This window comes from Miscanthus floridulus, chromosome 12 (assembly GCF_019320115.1).
Source record: "Miscanthus floridulus cultivar M001 chromosome 12, ASM1932011v1, whole genome shotgun sequence".
NCBI classification, from domain to species: domain Eukaryota; kingdom Viridiplantae; phylum Streptophyta; class Magnoliopsida; order Poales; family Poaceae; genus Miscanthus; species Miscanthus floridulus.
Genome location: NC_089591.1, coordinates 70,537,175 through 70,550,717, shown reverse-complemented (window position 1 = coordinate 70,550,717; position 13,543 = coordinate 70,537,175). Strand labels below are relative to the sequence as shown.

Genomic DNA, 13,543 nt, shown 5'->3' with positions numbered 1-13,543 from the left:
TACATTTAATAAGTTGTCACACGTGCATGTTTGATGACATGGCAATATTTTTAAAAAGATAGAAGAAATACAATTTATTCGGTTACCAATGAGTTGTATAGAATCCCTTAAATATAATGCATCACGAGCGATTGTTCTCCATGTTTCATTGCAGTTTTACATTATAATAAATAATGCTACGAAACTCTCCCAGGAGTTAAAGATGCGCAAAAAAGAGTAACATTTTTTCTGATTGTAATAATAATAACCACTGGTTTCTTCACTGTTTTCTTTACCGGTAGGCCCTCCTGCCGAGGTTACTGACAAGGTTCAACCGGATATTTACCGGTAGGCCCTCCTGCCGATGACCACGGCCGAAACAGAAGCACACAAACACATTCGACGCAGGCACGCGCGAATCGCCGCGGACCACGCCGGAGGCGGCGACGAGCTTGGATCCCGGCGATCTAGTCGCCGGAGGCGGTCCCGATGGCTCGGCGGTCGTCTTCTTCGTCGTCGGCGGCCTGGCGGTACCTGAACCCGGCGTACTACCTCAAGCGGCCCAAGCGCCTGGCGCTCCTCTTCTTCGTCTTCGTCGCGGCCACCTTCGCCTTCTGGGACCGCCAGTCGCTCGTCAGCGAGTACGAGGTGCGCCCCTCTCGCCCCGCAGGAGCTCCCCTGATCCGGGCTGGAGAGTTTAGTGACCGGGATCTGATTAGTTCCTGTCGCGCCTCGCTTTGCACGATTTGTCGCCAGGCTGATTTGTAGCTGGATCTGGTTTCTCGAGAACTTGTGGTTATCCGTGGATCTTACTGCGTCAGTTTATAAGGACTAGAAATGGTTGGGGTAGCCTATTGTGTTTGTGTAGTGGGGGATTATTATGTTCAGGATTTAACTGTTATTTAAGAATTTTGATTCGGATATTGTAATATGTGACTCAGTCGCTCCTTGCAAACAGAGATGCGAATTAATGGTGAAATTGTATATAGTAGAACACTAAAACTCTCTATATTTATTTAACTGTATAAGTTCGTTTAGCTTCAGGCTTTGACTGTAATTGGCGATGAGGTTTGGGTCTCCTTTGATTAGCAGGAAACGTACGGATGTATTGAAAATTTTTATCATCTTCTGTGTCTCCCAAGTTGTACGGTGAAGGTAGCGAGTGTGAACCGTTTCTTTGTATGTTATACATACATAGCCTTCCCAAGCAAGTTGGGGTAGGCTAGAGTTAAACCCACCAAGAGCCCCAAGTCACGGTTCAGGCATTTCAATAGCAGCTTTCCAAGTACTCCTATTCAAACATAGATCTCTAGGTATATCCCAAGCTTTCAAATCTCTTTTTATTGCCTCCCCCTATGTTAATTTTGGTCTTCGTCTACCTCTCCTCATATTACTAGCTTGGCTTAGGGCTCCACAATGCACTGGTGCCTCTAGAGGTCTCCTTTGGACAAAGAACCGTTTCTTTGTATGTTATGGCTTATGGAATTATAAAGGGCGTAGAGAACTGTAGATTCTGAGTTCTGAGTCACTGGGCCACTGCCATTGTGAAGCTTGTATATCTTATTACCTTCGTACCTTCCTTGTTTTTCTTATCTTGATTTATGAGATACATTCATCTTTATTAGTGCTATAACTTTGATTGTATCGAGTATGGACCTGATTTGCTTCTTTGTTCTGATCGGGAAATGGTGATATGTACACAGAGACCCCTTTGCTTCATTTATATCAAGATAGTCCTTAGTTTATCTTGAATCTGATGTGTATACTTGGAGTTGTCCTGATTGTTTCTGATATTAAGCTTCTTCTTCCCCTATTTTCAGTCTGAGATTTCCCGATTAGAAGATGATATAAATCGTTTGCATGACCAGGTAATGCAATACAACCAAACTTTTCTTTGAAGTGCCATGCTGGCTTAGTAACCCCTTTATTCCAGAATCTGTTTCCCTTGAAAAGACTATTCATACTTCAATTGTTCTGATGTCTTTTCAACAGCTAAGAAAGGCTGGAGTTCATCTGGATGAAAATCCAGTAGTAAGCAACAAGAATTCCAGAAAAGATCTTGTAGAAATTGATCCTGCCAATAATGAAAGGCGGGAAAAAGTTAAAGAGGCAATGCTCCATGCTTGGAATTCTTATGTGAAGTATGCCTGGGGAATGGATGAGCTTCAGGTTTGTTTAGTCAGTAGTAATTCTGATCTACAGTTGGTTTCACATTTCCTAACTGATTCTAGTTCTAAAATACCTTTCTGTCTTTTGCTTTGCTCACCTCGATTCCCAGCCACAATCAAAGAATGGTATCAATAGCTTTGGTGGTCTTGGAGCAACCCTTGTTGACTCACTTGATACCCTGTATATAATGGGCCTGAAAGATGAATTTCAGAAAGCTAGAGAGTGAGTTTTATTTGTTTTTTCATCATGTAGACCTTTATTCTCTTGCTCTTTCCTTTGGCTAGTAAAATTGAGTTAGCAGTCTACTTGTAGTAATATTCAGTTCAATAGACTAGACCCAGTGCCCCCTGTATTTTTATCCTGAATTTAGAGAGCAAGATTATTGGGGCACTTACATGCAAAATTCATGACCGCGTCTCTTTGACCCCTTATTATAGAGGATTATACAATCTCTTATTTACTTCACATTTCTTCATTATTCTATCATTTTCACCTGTTCCATATGATAAAATGACATTTATTTTGTATACTTTTATATTGCTATTTTTGCATGGTAATACTCCTTGGAATTATTTCAGTGCTTTATTCTGATTTTATGCTGCATACCCAATCTGACTAATGCCTATGTCATAACAGCTGGGTGGCGGAGTCATTAGACTTTGACAAGGATTATGATGCAAGTGTTTTTGAAACGACCATAAGGTTGCATTATAAGGTTTACCTTTATTATAGTATTTTTTTATGTCCTCATCTTAGTTTGTTTCTTGCAGATATTTGGCTGCAAAGGCCAATGTTATCTGGATACACCATCATTATGATCCCTATAGGAAACATAACTACAGCTAGGTTGTCTAATTTTTATTTTATTTTGTTTGTTTATATTCAGGGTTGTTGGAGGTCTGCTTAGTGCATACGATCTATCTGGTGATAAAGTATTTCTTGACAAGGCTAAAGATATTACAGATCGACTATTACCTGCTTGGGATACAACATCTGGCATCCCCTATAATAAAATAAACCTAGCTCATGGACGAGCCCATAATCCTGGATGGACCAACGTAAGTCACTGGTATTCTATATTTCAACTGAGTAACCACTTGTATTTAAATCCCTTCCTAAACGTACTGTAGTTCACAAGTAGGTGTACTGATAGTAACCTTATTCAAATCATCCCATCCCGTTTTTTTTTTGTCTTTCAAACATTCAGTATTCAGTTTGTAATTTGAGGCTTTGATTTCTATCTCATCGCATAGACCTGATAACTGTACCACTTGTGATTGCTAGCTGTTTTTAAAACATTTTTAACCTGATTATTTTCTTTCCAGCTCAGAAAACAAAGAATAAATTCCATATGCTTTGTTCCTTCTGCAGGGTGATAGTATCCTTGCAGATTCTGGTACTGAGCAACTTGAATTCATAGCTCTGTCACAGAGGACTGGGGATCCCAAATACCAGCAGAAGGTGCTGCTACTTTTCACTCATATTTTCAGATGTCCCTCCAGTTCTATGCTATTAGATGAGCAAATTTAGAGTGAAACCTCAGTGTGAAACATAGCTGTCATTCTTGTACCATAGTGTTTCCTTTCCACCATACTTGTTTTTGAGGGAGAGAGCTGAGTGTTTTTTGTTTGATGATGAATCCCATTTGATCCAACCAATTTTGGTGATGTCTACCTGTTTTACTCACTTACATATGTCAAATCATTATTGAAGGATTAATTTTCTATGTAAGCTGAAACATGCAGAATTATTTTGTTCTGGAAAACCCTGAAGAATGTAGTTTTCTCATTCTGATAGTGTTTAAATGAAACATGTGAATCTTGAGCCAAATGCATGGAATTTTGAAAGTAAGTTAGGGTTGGTAGAATGTCTTGTCAATGCCTGGCAATATGTATTAGGCTGCTAGTTTTACTAGTAAAATGCCCTATTCATGTTTGACATTTAAATCCTGTCTTGATGTCTTTCTTGGTTCAGTTGTTTTTAATGTTGGGCTCTTATTTGAGTTGCTACAATCTAATTTTAGGCGGAGAACGTCATCACACAGCTTCAGAAGATATATCCCAGTGATGGTTTGCTTCCTATCTACATAAATCCTCATTCTGGGACAGCATCATACTCAACTATCACATTTGGTGCTATGGGAGATAGGTAATGTCATTGTCTTCTGGCCAAATATTTTCTTCCTGTTATTTCGGCACTTAGCTCTGGTAGATTTGTGCTCTCCTATTGGATCATTGCTAAGTTTTGTGCTGTGGACCTTAGTTGCTATTGTCTCCAGAAAATTTCGAAAATAAATCTAACTGTCATTTTCTGTTCAGCTTCTACGAATATTTGCTCAAGGTCTGGGTCCAGGGGAATAAAACTGAGCATGTAAAGCACTACAGGTTTGGGACTATTGTCAGCTTGGTTTCACAATGTTAAGTAGCCATTGCAATTTATTCAATTCAACGTGGATAACAATCCCATTCATGTTTTTCAATTCAGACAAATGTGGGAGACATCAATGGAAGGTCTATTAAGTTTAACCAAGAAAACTACACCATCTAATTACTACTACATTTGTGAAAAGAATGGTGGCTCATTGTCTGACAAGGTAATGTATCCCCATTCAGTTGATTGTTCATTGTTGTTGGCAGGCTGCTTGCTGAAGCTTATCCCCCATTCTTCTCTAAAGTTCTGATAAGTTCTGCCTGTGACTAACACAGATGGATGAACTTGCTTGCTTTGCTCCTGGTATGCTGGCATTAGGAGCCTCTGGTTATGGACCAGAAAAATCAGAGCAAATTATGAATCTTGCAAAAGAGGTAAATCCTTGTGGTAATCCTCCTTTTTATGAAGATTTCAAGTCTTTGTTTGATACACTTGAGAATTAATATGATTTTCTTTCTGTTTGTTGGTGTAACTTCTTTTTTTCTTTCCATTCATGTCATAGCTTGCTAGGACCTGCTATAATTTCTACCAAACCACTCCCACGAAGTTGGCTGGAGAAAATTATTTTTTCCATACTGGACAGGTAGTATCCAACCCTTTATTTTTCCTCTTTCAGTAATAAAAATCTTATACCAAACCATCAATTCTGAATGATATTTTCCTACTGACCATAGGACATGAGTGTGGGCACATCATGGAACATCTTGAGACCAGAGACTGTTGAATCACTTATGTACCTGTGGCGCTTGACGGGGAATAAAACATACCAAGATTGGGGGTGGGACATATTCCAGGCATTTGAGAAGAACTCCCGCATAGAATCTGGATATGTGGGACTGAGAGATGTAGGTTTCCTCATGACTTCCATTGTTGAATTTCTGCTGAATAGCATTTTTCTGACACAACTATTGTTGGAACATTTGTCTTCAGGTGAACACTGGTGAAAAAGATAACATGATGCAGAGCTTCTTCCTGGCAGAGACGCTCAAGTACCTCTACCTACTTTTCTCCCCTCCATCAGTCATATCCTTCGACGAGTGGGTTTTCAATACTGAGGCTCACCCATTGAGAATTGTTCCAGTAAATGATAACAAAGGCATTGGAACATCGGTCCGACCATTCGGGAGAAAACAGGGAAAGCCTGAGTAATCTTTGGATATAGAGCAGTGGATTTTTGAATCTGCCAGTCTGAGTCTGACCTCCCTGATGAAGATGTGTTCTGACACGAGGGAACTTTCTGCCTGAAACAGTAAGGGTTAAAAATCACGGCAACAGATTGTTTAGAGCAAAAATCATAGGTAGAGCATGATGCTATATGCGGGGCAGTGACCTCCGTGGATATGATCGGAGGTCAAGAGCCCCATAGAAGCTTTTATCTTTGGACTTGCTTACGCACCTGAGGTGCGTTGTTGATGTGTAGCATACATTTAACTCACTGTCCATATGTTGTTGCTCTCCTGGGGCCTCGACGGAGCTGTATTGTCATTATGTGCCCCCCTAGTTATTACTTTTTTCAGATACGATTTATATAAAAAGGTTGTTTGTGGTTTTCCTTCAGTAAGTACTTCGTTCTCCTCTGGAGTCCTTTCCTTCAGCCTCTGGAGAACATGTTAATTGTGTAAACTCTGCTGTCTGTTCTGGACTTCTGGTCTCGTGGAGGCGTTTTGTGAACTTCAGTTCATTTGTAAGTTGGGGTTGGGGATTGGTATATATGTACTGTGTTACAAAAGGGTACGAGCATCCTACGGTCGTACTTGGTGAAAGACGAGTACCGTAAATCAAGGCGTTACCATGTCCTCTTTTCCGAACTGCAGCATGACAGTGACCAGGTCTTGGAGCGAGTTCAGAGTAGTCGCTCCGACGAGCACGAAGGAATGTAACAAGGCCCATTTGACCTTTACCAACTTTCACCGAGTATGATTTGCCTCAACCAATAAAAAAACACTGGGTTTTTAACCTTCTTCAACATTTGGAACCGTTCGAATTTGCTCCCTGGTTTTAAAAACGGTTTTAGCTAACCTGGTGCCATGTTAGCCACGATACAGATAAATCAAACCACGCGGATAGTTTGGGGTCAAGCAAACTTTATCGTAAGATTACAAAAATATTTCCTTTTCAAAAAAAATATCCAAATACTTTTCTAAAAAAATATGTTATTTAAAATCCTAAAATCCAATTTAATTTTAGAATTTTAATTGAAAACTTGCTTTTAGCTCGGATTCATTTTTTCTAAAATCATGCATTATAGTATGGTGCCAATCTAAGAATATCTTACATGGTCTCCTTTTGATGCTTATTTGTTAGTAGATGCTCTCGTTATGTGTTATAATTAGTTTATGTTGACAACCCAGAGCAAATAAGCAGCCTGTTCGTTTGGCTGTGGCTTGTCATAAACGATCGTAAATTTCCAGCCGAAATAGTATTTTTCTCTCACATAAACCAGCCAGCAGTACTTCTTCACGAACCAGCAACGATACGAACCAGCCAACCGAACAGGCTGAAGAATTCAAATGACTTCAATGACAACAACACATGTGTCTGTTACCACCTCATACTCGATCCTATTTAATATGAACACATGTCTTGCTTGTACACGCGTGCAGGCACATCCATTCCCTATGAGCACAGAACCTGATGTTGACAGTTCATGGTATTTGGTTAACTTATTTTTACATCATTCTCTTGACCGTGTCCATTTTGTGCCAATAATTCAAATCTCACCGAACAGAACTCATATGCATGTTTATAAACAAGAAACATAAAATAAAGGATGTTTCTTTTGTGAAATGGTGATATCCATTGGTGGGGCATGTTTGAATCAACAAAGACAAAAGGGCCTATTTAGGACGGTTCTGCTCCACGTTTTTAGCTAAATAGATGCAGCTCTCTCCACGTTTTTAGCTAAATAGATGCAGCTCCACAAACTCTGCTTTAGAAAAAAGGTGAAGTTGTGATACCACCTAAAGGGATACTCCAGAAACTCTAGCTTTTCGTGGAGCTATTCCGCGGTGGAGTTTGTGATGGAGCAGTCCCAAACATGCGCTAAATACACTACTAGCAAATAAACATCAAGACGAGAGCATACAAGAGTTAAATAATTCCAAGCTAGGTAATAAGATTGAGCACGATTTTAGAACAAATTTTCTATAAATTGATTTAGGGTTTTACTTGTGTATTTTTCAGAAATATATTGGTATATTTTAAATATATATTTTTTAAAAGTCTAGTTGATCTTCTTGAACTATAACATAGTCTGATTTATCTGCAGGCTCGGAGCTATATGGCGTCACAGTAGAACGGTTGGTGTTGCATCATATTGGTTTAAACCAATTTAAAAATCGTTTATTTAGGTAGCAAATTCGGGCGGTTTCAAATGATAGAGGAATCTAGAAAACCAATTTTCTGGAACCGAACTTGGAGGATAATTGGGAGCTCAAATAGACTTTTCCGGTACGTGCAGGCACAAGTTCCCGCGGCCTCCGGTCCTTTCGGCCCACCGCTGCCTCTGGCCGGAAGGCCCAAGTCGGCTGGCCAGCCCGCGGAAGTTTCTTCCCGCGCGACTCCCACGGAGGCACCGACTGGGCAGCCTCCACTCGGCAGCATGCCGCGGTTCTGTCCCGGCCCGGGCGCTCAAAACGAAAGGAATCAGTCACCAACAGTGCCAAAAACGTACACCCGAGGCCATCTCCAGTTGTCCCTCCATGGCAAGGAGTAAGGAGCCCACGTCGACGTACGCGTGTGTGCCTGCCGACGTCTCGTGTGCCGGCCCCGGGACCCGATCGACTTGCCGTGCTCGCCGACTCGCGTAGTCCGCCGGCCGCTTCATTACTTTAGCTACGCCACGCACCGACGGTCACGATCTATCCCTCCGCCGACCTCAACGACAAGCAAGCCACCGGATTGGATGTTTGTTAGTTGTGACACCATGCTTGTGTTGTGATGAATGCAGCATATATCATGCATGGTAATTGTCAGTAATCAGACCTTGGCTGGGTCGTTGGGGGTCGGTAGGTTGGAGTTGGACGTTCAATTCCACAGTTCTTCTCCATCCAAAGTCACGTTAGACAATATATATATACGACAACAACCCGATCCCGATCGGTCGAGTCCCCGGTGAGGGCTGGCGAGCAATTTACGGTCCCTCTCCCTGGGTCTCTGTCTGCCGCTGATTTCCTTGTGGTTCGGCACTCGATCGTACGTACTAGTCCTCGATCGAGGCTGTCACGGGTCGAGCAAGGGAAGAATGCACGCCAGCTCACGTACGACGATCTCTCCATGTCCTTTTTTTCCGTCCATGGTATATTCCTCTGAATCTACCACGGCGAGGATATCTTGTTTTCCTTCGCGTTTTCATCTCCCGTCACATTCGGGCTTTAGTTAGGTACAGAAGTTGACGAGTCGCTGTGCCTGCGTATGGCAGCAGTAGCAATTATCGCTAGAAGAAGGATAGGAGAGTGCGAAACAAGCAATATTGCGAAGATCAGGGTCCGGCGAAAACGGCGTGTGCTTGCTGCTTGGTATCATTTCATTGATTAATCGCGGTTACGATGCTATCTATCATGGTAGCTCGGGTTCGTTGTGTTTGTGTAGTGCCACGACCACGACCCAACGTCGTCATGGCTTGTCCCTTAGCTTCATTTGTGCAGAAACTCTACGATTTTTGTTCCTGCCTCAGTCGTCTCTCAAGTTAGGTGCCGTGCGTACGTCGTGCGACTTTCTGATCGAGAGGCGATCGGCATCATGCATGCCATCATGAATGTCTAGTCGTTTCAACGGTATGCGCGTGCACGACAGTAATATGTGCGTGGTTGCACAAGGATTTTACTTCACCTTTCACTAATAATACAGTAATAAATCGTGTCCTTCATGATGATGTTTGTTAGCTTGCAACGGCCATGCCCATCAGCAAATCCACCCGTGTACTACTACTCCTACGTCATGCGCCGCGGACATACTCCGTATATATATGATGCATACATGGACGCGCGCGCGCTTGGGCCTGGCCGGGGGACCAGGAGTGACCCTACGCCAGGCCAAACAGCCGGCCAGCCCCCTTGCGCAACAGCAAGACCTGCTGCGTTGGTGCCCGACTGGCCGACTGCCCGTGCTGCTGTTGCTGTTGCTGCGGCGCGGCGGTCCCCTCGACTCGACAGGCCGATCCGATCCCCGTCCGCGTCGCCTTGCTGATGCCATGACGCCCGCCGGCCGGACGACGGTTTCCCGCGGCCACCGTGCGCTGCACGTATTGATTTATCACCCATCTCTACCTTCACTCACCTCGTCGATCGGGCAGCTGCAAGCTAGTATACTACGTATAAGGCAGGTATACTTAACCGCTCATTGCTTGTCAGATTAACGGATGAAGGTGTGCGTATCGCTCGACAGTCTCAGTTAATAATCACGATGGGCTTATTGGCCCAAATGCAAGCTAGCTAAACAGTCAAGACAGCCGGCAGAATTGACGACGTCCATAGATCATACTCCTACAGTACTGCCCCATGCGTTCACACGAATTAAGAAAATAGTGCCACAATTACAAAAACGTGACCACGTCTTATATAAGGAAAAAAAGAGCCAAAATTGCACATGGATCGGAGCACTACCGCCGTACTCCGTTAGGGACGACGTTACGGCGTGACAGATCCAACTTCACCCTTGCGTCGGTCTCCTTCCGCACCCCTCCGATCCTCTGCCGCCCTCTCCTCGCCGTTCAGCAACCCACGCTCGTCCTCGACCCCACCCTCCTCGCCTTTGCCCTCCCCGCGGCGCGCTAGGGGGTTAGTCGGAGCTCGGCGGCCGTGCTAGGAGTACATGCATGGTGCGCACGTCTATATCACTAGTGGAGAAACGGGTTGTACTCCCGGTTCGGGAGTACGAAATCGGGACTAAAGGTCCCCTCCTTTAGTGCCGGACTCCCAGTTTCGCGTCCGGGACTAAAGGTGCACCTTTAGTCCCGGTTGGTAAGACCAACCGGGACTAAAGGGCCTTCTGGCCTGGCCACGTGGGGCGGCCCTTTAGTTCCGGTTGGTATTACCAACTGAGACTAAATGTTTCCTTTTTTTCTTTTTTTTGTTTCTATTTTCAATTGATGATTCGTTTTGGTTTTCGAATAGGTTTTCGAATACGCATTCTACGCTACTAATAATATACGTATTCTACACGTTTATAATGTTCGAACATTTTGTACAAACTAAAGTATGAAACTAACGTATATATTACATGCATATACATATATTGTACGTTATTTTATGTACATATAATATGTATGTGTGTATATATATATTACAAATAAAGGTTGAATTGTATATTCTATAATATCCTTGGGATAAAAAAAATCACTCCATCTAGTTTGGCTTCCATGTTTCGTTGACGTCATTGTAGAACTCGCCGGCGGGGTTGAGGACCTGGTCATTAAGAAATCCTGCTATGGTCTCTTGAATTGCTTTCAGTTGGTCACGTCGTATGACTTTTTCCTTCAACCATAAAGTCTTCAATAAAAGTTAAATGAAAAGTATTAATATATATATATATATATATATATATATATATATATATATATATATATATATATATATATATATATATATATATATATATATGTGTGTGTGTGTGTGTGTGTGTGTGTGTGTGTGTGTGTGTGTGTGTGTGTGTGTGTGTTGGTCCCTTGATTACTTATATATATGAGCAACAAAAGAAATTGTGAATATATGAATATATTTATATAACATACTTTGAGGATCTCTTCAAGAGTTCTTTTTGTGTACGCCCCGATAAACTCGCAAACATAGTATCCACAGTAGTTGTTCCCCTATTCTTGCCTCAGAACCCACTTTTACGAGAAAAAAGATCCGGTGAATTGAAAGCATGCATGGTGTTAATTGAATTATATATATATAAATGTAGATAGTACTTACTTTGTGTGCGATTACATCCTAGTGACGCTTTGCAATGTTTCATGTGGTGATTCTCAATGAAACTTTTCCAAACACTATGCCCAATAAAATAAAACATTAATTTGGTCTTTAATAATTGTTGCAGTTAAGAGATCGGGGTATATATAGTTGCTAGAGAGACCATATTATTCTTGGATAATATCTATCATGTCTTGGTACTCTGTTTGTTCTTTTCTTAATGAGTCTAAGATTCTCAACCGACTATTGGCCATATCGATGACCATCAATATCCAGTGATTGCTACATATGTTTTTATACATAAATATGATCGACATTAACTAGAGTCAACATATATGTATATATATGGGAGATAGCTTAGCTAGTAAGCAAATAATTGAACAAATGTCCATATGATCGACATTAATTATTTAACACTCACTTGAAGTTGTAGGGGAAGAGTATGTCCTTGTTTTGTTGGTTCACTAAGAACCTCATGAGATTTTTCTCGAGTTCAGCTTTCCATTGAGGCGGGGGATTAGGGTGTTTGAATACGACATTTGGATCAACGAAACCAACATCATTATCCTTTCTCTTTCTGAGTTCTGTCATCTCATATCTGTATATATAAAAATATAGTGTGAGGATATATAATGTATATATATACATGTAGCTTTATATATACACACTTTAATAGTAGATAATAATCACACTTACAGACAATAGCAGCTAATGAGACTTTTATCGAGAGAGTCCAGGTGGCATAGTTGGTGTAATTCTTCAAACTCGACATATATAACGTCATCGCTACGAAAGTAATGTTGGTTTCTAACTCTGACAGTAATAAAGGTCCTCTCCCCGTTCACACGCCGCCATGTACCACTTGTTTAGTAGGTACATTTGTGTACCCAGTTCATCTAAGGCCTCAGGGTTGTATAGAACTCTTTCCACATGTTCAAATTTCTTCCAAGGATCCACTTTCGGAGCAGATGGTCCTTCAGCGAGCACTTGGGCAAGGTCCAAACCAGTTTTCCTCGTAAAATCGAGCCAGCTCCTCAAAATCGACGTCTAAGTCTAAGTTCGAACCATATTCATTACGAACGACAAGAGGGGGGACTGATTGTTGCGATTATTGTCCGAGTTGTGCAACACCTTTCCCTGGTCTAGTCTTTTTCTACGTCGCCTCAAATGACTTAGTGAGAGAGCGGTCGTAGTCCGATTTTGGCCGGGTCTTTTGAAATTCCCGCTTTTTCTGGTCCACCTTCTTTCTTAGAAGATCTGGAGGTAGGTAGAAGTATGATTTCTCCGGGTTCTCCCTCTTTTCTCGTTGCTTTTTTACTTTTTCGAAGAAACTGTCCACATCCTTTTTTACTGCAGCTTTTAATTCCTTTTCACTTTTCTCGAAAGACAATTTTTGGGGAATAACTGGATTAGATGAGGCTTTCTTCTTTGCCGGCTGGTGGAACAACGACTTTGTTTGCGGGGCGGACCTCTTAGGAGCTGGCTTCCTCTTAGTCATCAAGGGAGACAGGGCAGCCGTTGGAGGCGTTGGAGACCTCCTTAGAGGTGGCGGCGTTACCACCTGATTGCCCAGAGCACTATGATGATCTAGAGATTGAATAATTGGACTTAGGTTGGCGGAGGCCCTACTATATGATTACAAAAAAGAATAATTAGGTATAAGAAATTATTATTATTAATCATGCATGTCAATAGAAAGTTTGTGAAAAAATGTTTCATTCACTTTTGTCCGCACCTATTGTCTGGCAGTTGAGGAAGCGGTGGTGGACTAGAGACCTCGAGAATAATGATGTAGCACTTGCGCCATAGTATGAATGTTTTCTCTGCTTCTCCTAGAGTCTTCTCCCTATCACCTCTTGGAATGTCAAGAGGCAGGTCACTAAAACCTTTGTTAACTCTATCCATTAAGACGCTAACATATGCAGGTGGTATTATTGCCCCATGGATTCTTGGTGTCTTGGTAGGATCTGGAGGAGAAAAAACACCGAGAGCCACCATGATTGTGGCATTCTCTTTTAGAATATGTAGCTCACATGATGTAAACGGTGCAGTGA

The 13,543-nt window shown here is 42.0% G+C and overlaps 1 protein-coding gene across 1 annotated transcript; it reads left to right on the top strand.

The window, feature by feature from the left end:
* Positions 1-334: 334 nt before the first annotated feature.
* LOC136496346 (mannosyl-oligosaccharide 1,2-alpha-mannosidase MNS1-like) lies at positions 335-6,139 on the top strand. Its single transcript, XM_066491999.1, has 14 exons — positions 335-627; positions 1,800-1,847; positions 1,972-2,148; positions 2,258-2,370; positions 2,785-2,850; positions 3,035-3,206; positions 3,520-3,609; positions 4,172-4,296; positions 4,467-4,532; positions 4,633-4,741; positions 4,854-4,952; positions 5,081-5,161; positions 5,253-5,423; positions 5,509-6,139. The coding sequence occupies exons 1-14, from the start codon at positions 469-471 to the stop codon at positions 5,725-5,727; spliced, it is 1,695 nt and encodes a 564-aa protein (XP_066348096.1). The 5' UTR covers positions 335-468; the 3' UTR covers positions 5,728-6,139.
* Positions 6,140-13,543: the final 7,404 nt, after the last annotated feature.

What these genes read in the sequence shown, in the direction of transcription:
- LOC136496346 (XM_066491999.1), top strand. Translation starts at nt 469, where the DNA reads ATGGCTCGGCGGTCGTCTTCTTCGTCGTCGGCGGCCTGGCGGTACCTG. An exon ending in GAATTTCAGAAAGCTAGAGA is followed by an intron (nt 2,371 to 2,784) that starts GTGAGTTTTATT and finishes ATGTCATAACAG; the next exon opens with CTGGGTGGCGGAGTCATTAG. An exon ending in ATCCCAAATACCAGCAGAAG is followed by an intron (nt 3,610 to 4,171) that starts GTGCTGCTACTT and finishes ATCTAATTTTAG; the next exon opens with GCGGAGAACGTCATCACACA.